At 55.2% G+C, this 12,594-nt stretch overlaps 1 protein-coding gene across 3 annotated transcripts in view; it reads left to right on the forward strand.

Moving 5' to 3' along the window:
* The window catches only part of USP35 (ubiquitin specific peptidase 35), a 23,921-nt gene extending 12,789 nt beyond the window's left edge, over positions 1–11,132 (forward strand). For all 3 annotated transcript variants that reach the window (XM_045577704.1, XM_045577705.1, XM_036428301.2), the window contains exons 7-11: positions 1,491–1,684; positions 6,433–6,526; positions 7,377–7,483; positions 7,909–9,151; positions 10,041–11,132. In XM_045577704.1, coding sequence (XP_045433660.1) covers positions 1,491–1,684; positions 6,433–6,526; positions 7,377–7,483; positions 7,909–9,151; positions 10,041–10,208 — 1,806 coding nt within the window. In that variant the 3' untranslated portion in view covers positions 10,209–11,132. The remainder of the gene's footprint in view (positions 1–1,490; positions 1,685–6,432; positions 6,527–7,376; positions 7,484–7,908; positions 9,152–10,040) is intronic.
* Positions 11,133–12,594: the final 1,462 nt, after the last annotated feature.

Below are 12,594 nucleotides of genomic sequence, written 5' to 3' on the forward strand. Positions count from 1 at the left end.
TCCTGACAGATGACTGGGCAGGAATAGTGAACCAGTGCTTGAGCCCAACCTGCTGCAGCGGCCACAGGATGCACGCTCCAGAGCCACGTGCTCTCGGTGCTGAGCTGGTTTGGAGCTCGGGGGCCCTGGATCTAGGGACTGCGCTCAGGGACTGGAAATAAGAGCAGGGCTAGAAGAACTATAATGAATGCTGCTTTTATCTCCTCAGTAACTCCACATTTTGCTTAGGTGTTTTTCTTTAAAACGTATCATTATTAGAACCAGTGCTTGGTAGCATTCTTCAGATGCAGCTGTTTAATATGAAAAAGGGTAATGAGTGGGAAAGCTTGCCAATATCTTGCCTGTGACCAAGGACCCATCTCAGACCCCCGGGATCCTCCCACTGTCCTGACTGTAGGATCAAGGTCGGGGGAGTGACTTAATCCAGAAAAGAGGACTCTGCAAACCTAAAAGTGGACGGTGAGGCAGGCGCATCACTGTGTGTGAGCACTGTGAGAGTCTAGAGCACATGTGTCAAACACAAGGCCCACGGGCCAAATCCGTCCCGCCAGGCCTTGCAATGTGGCCCGCACCGCGCTGTCATCACTGCACTCCGCTGCGTTTCCATCACAATGACAGTTTATGACTGTTCAGTAAACCATTCGGCCCGCGATTTAGGCTGGATTTTAGATTTTGGCCCCTTCTCTGATTGAGTTCGACGCCCCTAGTCTAAAGCGCCAGACGCACACCAGGTCGGAGTAACCTCACTTGACAGGCAAGGAAACTGAGAGGCTCACCGCCACCGCCAGAAAGCTAGCGAGGACAAGAGGCAGGACAAGGACCGAGATTTTGACAAGGCGGGATCTGGCCTGTGGGCCCGTGTTGCCATTGCTCAGAGTCTGTCATACCCTGGGCTCTTCTAAGAACGTACAGATTTTTCACTTACTTCTTGCATATTCCTGGGAAAGTTTTTTTTTTCTTTCTTTTTAAAATTTTTGTTGTTAATCCTCACTTGATCTTTTTTCCATAGATTTTGAGAGAGAGTGGGAAGGCGAGAGACAGAGAGAAACATCGATGTGGGAGAGACACATTGATTGGTTTTGCCTCCTGCATGAGCCCCGACTGGTGCCAGGGACCAGTCCTGCTACCAGTATACATGAGGCACATGCCTTTGACTGGAATTGAACCTGAGACCCTTCAGTCTGCAGGTCAACACCTTAAACCGCTGAGCCAAACCAGTTAGGGCTTCCTGAAAAATTCTTTATCTGAGTCGTTTTCGTATCTATTAAATGGGGATTTTACCACTTTCTTAAGGCAGCTGTGACATGAAAGGTCCTGTAGAACGCTCCTATGTCAAGATGAGACCCTAAAATAAGTTTGAAAGCAGGAGGCTATTCATACATATCTAGACCATACTGTGTGTGGGGCCGTATGCTGGGGAGGGCGTGGGGGAGGCTGTAGCCCAAGGCTTCCCGAAGGAGCCTTCTCCTGCCGCCTCGTTCCCTCCTCAGGACCTCCATGTTCCCAACGAGGACCGCATCAAGCAGCTGCTGGGGCAGGATGCATGGACCTCGCAGAAGAGCGAGCTGGCTGGCTTCTACCCTCGGCTCATGGCCAAGTCAGACACGGGCAAGACTGGCTTAATCAATCTGGGCAACACCTGCTACGTGAATAGCATCCTTCAGGCCTTGTTCATGGCTTCTGAGTAGGTGCTGCTTTTGAATTCTCTCTCTGTTCCTGCTTCTCTCATTTGTTCTCCTGGGCGTGTGAGGAGGAGGATGAGGATAAGGATAAGGATGGGGGTTGGAGGAGTTGAGTCCTGTTTTTCATTTTTTAAAAATATATATTTTATTGTTTGTTTGTTTTTTTTTTACAGAAAGAAAGGGAGAGGGATAGACAGTCAGAAACATCAATGAGAGAAACATTAATCAGCTGCCTCCTGCACACCCCTTATTGGGGATGTGCCTGCAACCAAAGTACATGCCCTTGACTGGAAACGAACCTGGGACCCTTCAGTCCGTAGGCCGACACTCTATCCACTGAGCCAAACCGGCCAGGGCTGTTTTTCTTTTTTGTCATAATTGGTTGAGGACTGTGCATACATGGAAGACAGGTGAGGGGCCCAGAGGTCTCTAGGCCATTGCCAAAGCCTTAGGTCGAGACTAGGTGGGAACTGGAGGTGGGGCTCCAGGGATGGGGCTACAGTGAGAAGGAGTTCTGCTCTGGTTTGGGCACCACTGACTTTCCTCCTAGGTTCCATGGGTAGATTGTGTCTTCCAGAGTAGAGTTCCCCCTACCCTGGTATTAGATGCCCACTCCACCACCCTTTACTCAAACAAAATCTTAAAAAAAAGATTTTATTGATTTTTTTTTTTTACAGAGAGGAAGAGTGAGATAGAAAGTTAGAAATACCGATGAGAGAGAATCATCGATCAGCTGCCTCTTGCCCACCCCCTACTGGGGATGCACCCGCAACCAAGGCACATGACCCTGACCGGAATCGAACCTGGGACCCTTCAGTCCGCAGGCTGACACTCTATCAACTGAGTCAAACCGGTTTCGGCTCAAACAAAATCTTTATTACCAGTGGCTACCTATCCAATTATGGCTTACTTAAAATTACTCAGAATTTCAGCCACAGAAATATTATAGATCTCTTTGTCCCGTCTCCAATTTCCCTTTTTTTTGTTGTGTGTGTTAAAATGCATATAACATAAAATTTACCATCATTGACTTTTCAAATTCAGTGGTATAAAGGCATTCACATTGTTGTGCAACCGTCACTACCATTCATCCCCATAACTGTTCATTTTGTAAATCTGAAACTCCATACCTATTAAACAATAACTTTCCCTATTTTCATTTTCCCTTCCCCCAGCCACCATTATATTTTCTGTCATTAATTTTCTGTCTCTATTCTAAGTATCTCATATAAGTGGAATCTTTGATTGGGTTATTTCGCTTAGCACCATGTCTTCAAGGTACTTCCATATTGCAGCATATTGCAGAATTTCTTTCCTTTTAAAGGATGAATAATATTCTGTTGTATAAGCCACATTTGTATGTACTGTATAAGCGACATTTCGGTAATCTGATCATGGGTCAATGCACATTTAGAGTTGCTTCCATGGCTCAGCTGTTGTGAATATGATGCTGTGAACCTGGCTGTACAAATATTTATTTGAGACCCTGATTATTTTTTTTTTTTTTTTGAGATCCTGATTTTGACTCGTTTGATTATATATACCCAGAAGTGGAATTGCTGGGTCATAAAGTAAGCATATTAATATTTTGAGGAACCTCTATACTGTTTTCCACTGTGGCCACACCATTTTACCTTCCCACCAGCAGTGCACAGGGCTCCAGTTTCTCCAAATCCTTGCCATCACTTGTTTTCTGTTTTTTGGTTTTGTTTATTTTTTATAATAACCATCATATGGTGAGGTGGTATCATTGTAGTTTTGATTTGCATTTCCCTAATGATTAATTCTGTTGAACATCTTTTCATTTATTTACAGGCCATTTGTATATTTTCTTTAGAGAAATGTCTATTCAAGTCCATTGCCCATTTTTGAGTTGGGTTTATTTTTTTTGGTTGGGTTTTGGAGTTCTTTGTATATTCTGGATATGTTGCCTTTTTATTCTGTGGAGGGTGTTTTTCTTTTTGCTCTTGAAAGAAGTTGCTCTTACTTATTATTGTTTATTAAGATACTAGAGGCCCGGTGCATGGCATTCCTACACTGGGGAGGGGGTTTCCCTCAGGTTGGCCTGCACCCTCTCGCAGTCCGGGACCCCCTTTGGAATGTCTGCCTGCCACTTGCAGTCCAGGGCTCTCACAGTCTGGGGTCCGTACTCCTTACTGCCCGCCTGCAGCAGAGGCAGGAGAGGCTCCTGGCACTGCCATTGTGCTCAGTAGCCATGAGCCCAGCTTCTGGCTGAGCAGCACTCCCCCTGTGGGAGCAACTGACCACCAGGGGGCAGGTCCTGCACTGAGCATCTGTCCCCTGGTGGTCAATACACGTCATAGCAACCAGTCATTTTGCCATTTGGTCAATTTGCATATTAGCCTTTTAGTATATAGGATAATTGATATTAATATATTTCAGATGTACAACATGATTGGATATGTGTATTTTACTAAATGATCATCAATGCAGGAGCTGCCCCCTGGTGGTCAGTGCGTTTCCACGGGGGAAGCTGTGCTCACCCACAGGCCACTACCCCCTCCCCACCACGCTAGCCCCTGAGTGGACAAATTTTGTGCTCTGGGCCTCTAGTCTGCTAATAATGACACTTACACTTCTTCCTTTCCAATTTAGATGCTTTTATTTCTCTTCCTTGTCTGATTAGTGTGACAAGGACTTAAAAGTGGTGAAAGTAGACATCATTTTCTTGTTCCTGATCTTAAAATGAGCAGGCCCTTTAAAAAGTTGCCTGGGATCCAGTCACCCTAACCCTGCTGGTTTTCACAGCCAGAAGTTATGGGGACTTCTCTTGCTGGCACTGGAACCCTGGGCTGGAGTCCTGGTGTGGTTCTAGAACCCCTTGCTCCTCAGGGGGCCCTATACAGCTGAGAGATCTCGCCTGTTCTTATCCCCCGCAGGTGGGTGTGGGACCAGCCCATTCTGCATCTCCACCCCTTCCGTCTGTCTCAATGTGGCTGCTGCTTTCTGTCCTTAGTTATAGGAGTTCTGTTCAGCTAGACTTTGGGTGGTTCTCAAATAGAATGTTTAATTTTTGAGAAACTGCTGAACTGACATTCAAAGGGGCTGCAGCATCTTGCATTCCCAGGGGCAGTGAATGGGTGCCTGCTGCCCCACCTCCTTCCCAGCGTTGGCTGTCAGTGTCCTGGGTTTTGGGCACTCTGATAGGTGTGTCCTGTACCATTTGCACTTCCCTGGTGACATATGATGGTGGAGTAACATGTACTTACTTGCCATCTGTATATCTACTTTGGTCAGGTGTCTGGGAAGATGTTTAGCCCATTTAAAAATAATATATATATATATTTAATTGATTTTTCACAGAGAGGAAGGGAAAGGGATAGAGAGTTAGAAACGACGATAAGAGGGAAACATCTATCAGCTGCCTCCTGCACCGCACCCCCCCCCCCCCCCCCACAATCCAGCTTAGCAATTATTTCTGTTATTTATCATGGCTGTTGTATCTAAAAAGGCATTGGCATATCCAAAGTCATCTAGGTTTTCACCAAGGATTTTGGCAATTTTGTTTTATATTTAGCTCTGTGATCCATTCAGAGTTTGTTTCTGTGATGGGTGTAAGGTGTTTGTGTCTAGATTCGTTCTTTTGCATGTGCTCGTCCAGGTGTTCCAGTTCCATTTATTGACGAGACTGCCTTTGCTCCATTCTGCTGCCTTTGCTCCTTTGTCAGTGATCAGCGAGTCTGTTTCTGGGCTCTCCCTTCTGTTCCGTTGATTTATTAAAATATTCTTTTGCCAACGCCACACCTGGACCTCATTAATAAAACTCAGTGTGCCAGTAAGTCAGCTGTGTTTTGGGCTCTATGGTATGACCTCCAGTCAGTTCTGAATGTTGGGTCCAGTAGGAGGAGGTTGGATCTCTGAGACTTGAAAACGGGTTGCTGCTGTGCTCTCGAACTACCTGTCCAACTAGTTTTATTATTATTTTTTTAAAATTCCCAGCCTCTGCAGACCATTTACTTTTGCAAAATATAAAAAAAATGGCTTATCAGAAAAATGGTCCTTATGGTCACAGCCAAGTAAATCACAGGTTTCTGAGCGCTCAGCTTCCGAACTGACGTGTGGCAGGTGCTAAGCGGAGCCCGCTTCGGTTGCTCTGCTCTCACAGTGGGCTCAGATGGGAGAGATGCCTGGTCTGCCTGCCCTGAGCTGCTTGTGAGGACGGGAGCAAGGCTGGGCCGGAGCCTCCCACGGGTCTAGGCAGTAGGGTTGTTAGGAGGCTCTCCTTCCCGGCCCCCATAGGATCAGACCTGGAGCCTGTGGAGTCCCCTTGCAGAGTCCTCTTCTCCCAGCATGCTCCTCACGCGGCCCCCGCCCCCTCACTTAATGGCAGGAGTGGTCTGAGGGGCAGTGGCAGGGCCCTGGGAAGGGGCTTTGAGAGTGGATTGGAGGGCTGAGGCTGGAGCAAGATCTGCTGCTCTCAGTGGTGGGAACACCATTTCCCAGGCAAGTAGGACAGGGGTGTGAGGGGCTGGCGAGGATCCTGGCATGGGCCCTGGAGCATGCCGCAGAGCCTGGGACATAGGATGGACATTCACATTTCTGAATCTGGGCGTCATGGGCTTTCAGAAGGGATATCGGGGTCACCTCACTGTCCAGCCCGAGTTGTTCACCTGCTCCTCCCCTGCCCCTGGCCCAGACTTGGGCTGCAAGTGTCTCTTCTGCCTTTAAGCGGGGGGAGGGAGGTCTGGGTCCCCTGGGGGCTTACCCGGTGCCCTGCTTTGTTTGGAAGCTTCAGACACTGTGTGCTCCGTTTGACTGAGAACAACTCCCAGCCCTTGATGACCAAGCTGCAGTGGCTCTTCGCCTTCCTGGAGCACAGCCAGGTGAGGGCAGGGGGGCTGGGCGTGGTGGAGAGGAGGCTACATCTGACACTCCTCCCTTCCCCAAGGCCTCCTGCGTCTGGCACGAGCCCCCCCCTTCCCGGTGGAGGAGCCCCAGTCCGGGCTGGCCTGTGTCCACGGCCAAAGCCCCCGATGCTGATTCAGCACCCTCACCTGGCAGGAGCAGAGGTGCCTCCTTCAGGCCTGCTCTGTGCTGCGTGCCCAGCAGCGCATTCTCCATCTGCAATTCCGCCCGATGCTCAGGGGTGTCTGTCCATCTGCTGCCCTGTTTGAACACTCACATTGCCAGGGACCCTGAGGACCCTATTTATTTTGTCCACTGGCTCTTGTCCTCATGGACCAGGCGTTAGGCAAGGCCTGTTGGGGGGGCGGGGAGGGGTAGGGGTAGGGAGATGAGCAAGCAACAGTCCCTCCCTCTGGGAGCTCATGGTGGGGCTGGTGGGGGTGGGCGGGGGATTTGCACCTGCGGACAGCAGGGCCAGTGCTTGGACGGAGGGCTCATGGAGCAGGTGCCTCTGAGCCTGGGACTCCAGCTGAGCTGAGGCAGGTGTGTGGGGCAGGGGAAATGGCAGAGAAAAGGGGCCTGGAGAGGAAGCCTGAGGAATCCCAGGGAAGAGCAGGTGCCTTGAGGATTGCTCCTATCTGTGCAGCTGATGTCCCGCTCCAGGCTCGTGTGGACTTAGTGGGAGGGAAAGGGCCGGGGATGGACTAGGAGGGGCGGCCCTCCGTGGGGAGCCTGGGAAGTGGGGGAACAGAGCCCCCAGCATGCTGTGGAGCAGGTTGGTGAGCAGCCTGCTGCTCCTGACCCTGCCTTCTCCTGCCTTGGTCCTAGCGGCCTGCCATTTCCCCAGAGAACTTCCTCTCTGCATCCTGGACACCCTGGTTCAGCCCCGGCGCCCAGCAGGACTGCTCCGAGTACCTGAAGTACCTGCTGGATCGGTAAGGGGGGCTAGGCCTGGGGGAGCCCGCCCCTCCAGGCTGCATTGCACTTTGGAAGGATCCAAGAAGTAGTATGCTTGGGGCCTGGGGCTGTGTGAGGGGAGCTTGGGAGACGCTGACCTGAACCGTGACCTGGGAGTGTTGTGCGTGTATATCTCCGTGCCGTGCTCACCTGAGTGTGCACATGTGTGTGTGTGCACATACACATGTAGCAGGTGTGTGTGCCTGTATGCAGTAAATATATAGCGTGTGTGGCTGGCTTGTGAGTGCATGGATGCCATTTGGCACATGTCTGTATATTCCCTGTGCCGACTCCTGCTTGTGCGAATGTCTGAATGTGTGGCTGAGTGGAGTGGACGGCATGAAAGGGGCCAGGGCAGTGGAAATGGACCGTGTGTGTATGGCAGCTCTGCTCCCTGCTCCAGGCTGCACGAAGAAGAGAAGACGGGGACCAGGATCTGCCAGAAGCTCAAGCAGTCCAGCTTGCTGTCCCCGCCGGAGGAGCCCCCTGGCCCAAGCGCCACCTCGGTGGAGAGGATGTTCGGGGGCAAGATCGTGACCCGGATATGCTGTCTCCGCTGCCTCAATGTCTCCTCCAGGGAGGAGGCCTTCACCGACCTCTCTCTGGCCTTTCCCCCACCCGAGCGCTGTCACCGCCACCGCCTGGCCTCAGCGGTGCTGCCTGCGGAGGGCGTGGGAGTCCCAGAGTCTCCCCCACCACCCCCAGCCCAGGTCCAAGGCCGGGCGGGTCCTCAGAGGCAGAGGAAACACTGCATCACAGTGGCTGTCCCCCCAAACATCCTGGACATGGGAGGCCTGGGCTCCCAGAAACCTGGGGAGCAGAGCCAGGAGGAGAAAGTGGAGAAAGAGGAGGAAGCAGAGCAGGAGAAAGGAACAGAGGAAGAAGAAGAAGGAAGGACTAAAGAGAAGGAGGAGGAGGAGGAGGAGAAAGAGGTAGGAGAGGAGAAGAAGGTGGAGAAGCAGGAGAAGGATGGCGCCAGCCCGGGCCCAGGGACCCACAGGGCCGCCCCCGCCAGGGAGGCCTCCCGCTCCGTCCTGGACCTGGTCAACTACTTCCTGTCCCCGGAGAGGCTGCAGGAGGAGAACCGCTACTACTGCGAGCCCTGCGCCTCGCTGCAGGAGGCGGAGAAGGTGGTGGAGCTGAGCCAGGGCCCGCGCTACCTCATCCTGACGCTGCTGCGCTTCTCCTTCGACCCGCGCACCCTGCGGCGCCGCAAGATCCTGGAGGATGTGGCCCTGCCCCTGCTGCTGCGCCTGCCGCTGGCCGGGGGCCGGGCCCGGGCCTACGACCTGTGCAGCGTGGTGGTGCACTCCGGGGTGTCCTCCGAGAGCGGCCACTACTACTGCTACGCCCGCGAGGGCGCCCGGCCGGCCGCGCCCCCGGGAGCCGGCGGGCCTGAGCCCGAGCACCAGTGGTATCTGTTCAACGACACCCGCGTGTCCTTCTCCTCCTTCGAGTCTGTCAGCAACGTCACCTCCTTCTTCCCCAAGGACACGGCCTACGTGCTCTTTTACCGGCAGCGGCCGCGGCCTGGGGAGGGCCCCGAGGCGGAGGCGGAGCCGGGCTCCCCCCGAGCCAGGACGGAGCCCGCCCTCCACAAGGACCTGATGGAAGCCATTTCCAGGGACAACATCCTGTTCCTGCAGGTGAGCAGGGCCCCACCCCGGCTCTGAGCTCCTGGGGGAGGGCTTCCCCCCCACCCCCCTCACCCCCGGCCCAGGGTTACCGCTCCTCTGAGCCTCTCCCTTCCTCCCTGTGTCCTCCATCCGCCCCTCAGTGCTGGGACAGACAGGGGACCAGACACGTACCACCCCGCACTTCGGGGGGGACAGACCCTGAGCACCACCAGGCATCTGTTCAGGTTCGGAAGTGCCGACGGAGCAGCGTGGGCCCTGTGAGCGGACAGAGTGCCTCTGGGCCCCCGGGGCCTCCCTACCCAGCGAGCCGCCTGTCTACTCTTGGGTGGCAAGGCCGGTGTCAAAACACTGGGCAACGGAACACCAGGGCTGACCACGAGAGGGGTGGCCCCCTGGGGCCTCCGGACAGCGGCACCTGGAGTCCGAGTGTCTGCGGGGGAGGGGGCACCGGGTGGGAACGGGGCCGCGGGTACACTTCCACCAGGCTGCCCCGCGAGGCCGGCCTCCGTTCAGCAGGAGGCGGAGCTCAGACACGGGAGAGCCCGTGCCCAGCGCCCGAGGCAGTGAGCTGGGCAGCGGTGGGATCCGTGTGTGTGTGTGACGTGACCCCTGAGGTCCCCGAGCCTCCTGCCTCCTGGTGCGGCCTTAGGCCCTCGGAGGCCGTCAGGCTAGTCAGTCTGAATGAGCTCCTTTCCTCCAAGGGCTGGGTTTTGCTGGGAGTCGGAAGCCTGGGTATACACGGAAGGATGGGTCCCTCCTCCTGGCTGCCCTCGGAGCTGGCCGCCTCTAGGGCGGAAGCCCGGCTCCTCTGTGCCTGGGGAGGACGTGGGCAGGGAGTGGGGCAGGACTGACTTCTGAGCCCGAATTTTAAGCTCCCGCCCCCTCTCCTCTGTCCCAGGAGCAGGAGAAGGAGGCCCGGAGCAGGGCGGCCTACATCTCCACGCTCCCCGGCTCGCCGTGCTGGGGGCGGGGCTTCGACGAAGACAAGGACGAGGACGAAGGCTCTCCCGGGGGCTGCAGCCCTGCAGGTGGCAGCGGCGGTGACTTCCACAGACTGGTCTTCTAACGGGAGCCTCCCCTGTTCCTGCGTGTGGGGGCGCCAGCCTCAGGGGAGGCCTGGACGCCTTTCTTCTGGGGGCCCCCGGGCCGAGGGCCTCCGTCAGGAGGCCTCTGAGGGGAGCTGTGGAGGCGGGTCCAGTCCTAAAGGCAGGCCTTCTGAGGGCCAGGAAGGCATAGAGGGAGCTCCTGGGACACGGGGAGTGAGATGGAGAGGAGACCCAAGCCCCTTAGACTTGGCCTTGGGCCCCGGCACTGGACTCGACCCCATTAGGATTTTGCCGAGTGTCCTGGCCCACGTAAGCACCTTAGACGGACACTCTGGCCTTGTCCCCTGCACACCCCTGACAGGGCCGACCCTCACAGCGCCAGTGTTTGCCTTCAAGTAGCCTTGACCTTCTGGCTCTCCGTAGTCGGGCCTGTTGTTGGACAGTATAGAGAGCAGTGCGGGAGCCAGGCCCTGGCACCGAGCGGGGCTGTGCGCCACCTCAGACCGCCCGGCTCTCCCGGAGGCTCACCGGGAACGTGTGGGTGCAGGCGCGGTCTGCGCTCTCCCGAGCGAGGGGAGGCGGGAAGCAGCCTGGCCAAGGGCCAGAGCCTGCCCGCCCCTGACCACGCAGCCATGTCGCATGAGGACAGCCCCTACAGTGGACGCCCTCCCCCTCCCTAGCCTGCCTCAGTGCCTGAGATGCCGCTGTGGGCATCCCCTCTGGGCGAGACGGAGACTCCTCATGTACTACAGTCCCCTGTTTCTCATGGAGCCACTGTGTGCAGGACAGCTGGCTGGCTCAGCTCCCGATGGAGGCCCGGCCTGGGGGCTGGCGGGAGGGACTGGCGGGGAGGGGATTCCTCATGTGCCCTGACACGCTGTACCCCTTCTCCACGGAGAGCAGAGACCCAGGGTCTCAATCAGGAATAAAGCAGGTTCTCTGAAGCCTTTGAAGATGTCGTCCTTCCCAGCCCGTGGCTGTGGTGTGCGCGTGTCTGGGCAGAAAGGAGGGTCCCCTGCTCGCTGGCTTGTCGCGCATCCCACGCGGAGTGGAAGCACCTGCAGGGAAGTGCTCCGTGAACAGGTGAGGACGGGAGGCAGAGGCGGGCGCTGCGGAGGGAAGGGAGAGCGCCCCGTATCCTGAGGAGCGGGGAGCCCTGAGCCTTTGGAGGGGTGCTGGGGGTACAGGCCAGGGGCTGCAGCCCAGTATTGGGGGATTTTCCAACCCCAGGAACCCTGGCCTGTCCCTCAGCAGCTCGTGTGGATACCACATTCCTTCTCCCTTCCCTCCGAGAACCGAGGGGCGGTAGTCTCCCCAGGCCGGACGTGGGCCCCGGCCAGAAAGACAGCTGGGAGGCAGGCCTCCCCAGGGTGTCATGCCACCCGGGGAGGTTGGGGGACACACACAGTCCTCATGGGGAGGCCCTTCGGGAGAACAAACAAGTGGGAACTGGCCAGGGCTCGGTTTCACGGGCCTCGTGATTGTGCTGTAGGTGGAGGAGTTGAGTTTGGGCCCAAGTGTCACAGACCCTCAAATGTCAGCCAGACCCTCAAATGTCAGCTGCAGGGCCCAGCAAAAGTGGGCGGGAGTCTGTTGGCGCCAAGTCACACACATTCGTTTTTCAGCCCCCGGGCAGGGTGCCTTCTAAGAAAGATGAGTTGGCAGAGGTTACTGCAGTTCCCATTTTACACGCCAGGAGGACGGATTCCGAGGTAAGGAGGGTTCATTCTCATTGTTTCTCACCAAGTAACAGTCACTTTCTGTTAAAATGGAAGTGGAGCCGACCGGCTCTTCTCATGGAGCACGCATTCACGCTGACACACAACACACAGGCTGGCCCGGCCAGCCCCCGACCCCTCCGACAGGCACCACGGCCGCCCACGCTGGCTGCTTCTATCGGACTTTATTGTTGTCCTGCTCCAACACCACAGTAAAAAGCAACCTGCGCGTGTCAGGCCTGTACCATGTGTCACCACAGCAAAAAAAACGACCCACACACAAACAAACCCGTGCCCGCCCTCCCCAGACCTACTCACAGGATAAATATGTTACAATTTTTTGTTTAAAAAAAAAAAAAAAAGAAAACAGAATAAATTAATAACTTAAGTGATTAGGCACCAACAGTGATTTGAAAAATTAAATGTCAATTTTAAATGGTAACAGGGAAAGAACCTAAGACGGGGCTTCTCCTAGCCTATCTCTGCTCCTGACAGCAACAACTCTGTGGGAAGGATTCTACATTTTAGGACATGTAACCAACAAACACACACGCACACCACCAAACAGCACATGACGGCCCGACTCCAGTGGGAACCCCCTCCCAGGCGGCCGACCTGGCCCCAGGGAGCTCGGGGTCCCAGGATGATGGCCTGTAGGTGGGGCTTTAAGCTCCGTGGTCAGCTCACC

This window comes from Pipistrellus kuhlii, unplaced genomic scaffold, assembly GCF_014108245.1.
Source record: "Pipistrellus kuhlii isolate mPipKuh1 unplaced genomic scaffold, mPipKuh1.p scaffold_m20_p_9, whole genome shotgun sequence".
Lineage (NCBI taxonomy): Eukaryota > Metazoa > Chordata > Mammalia > Chiroptera > Vespertilionidae > Pipistrellus > Pipistrellus kuhlii.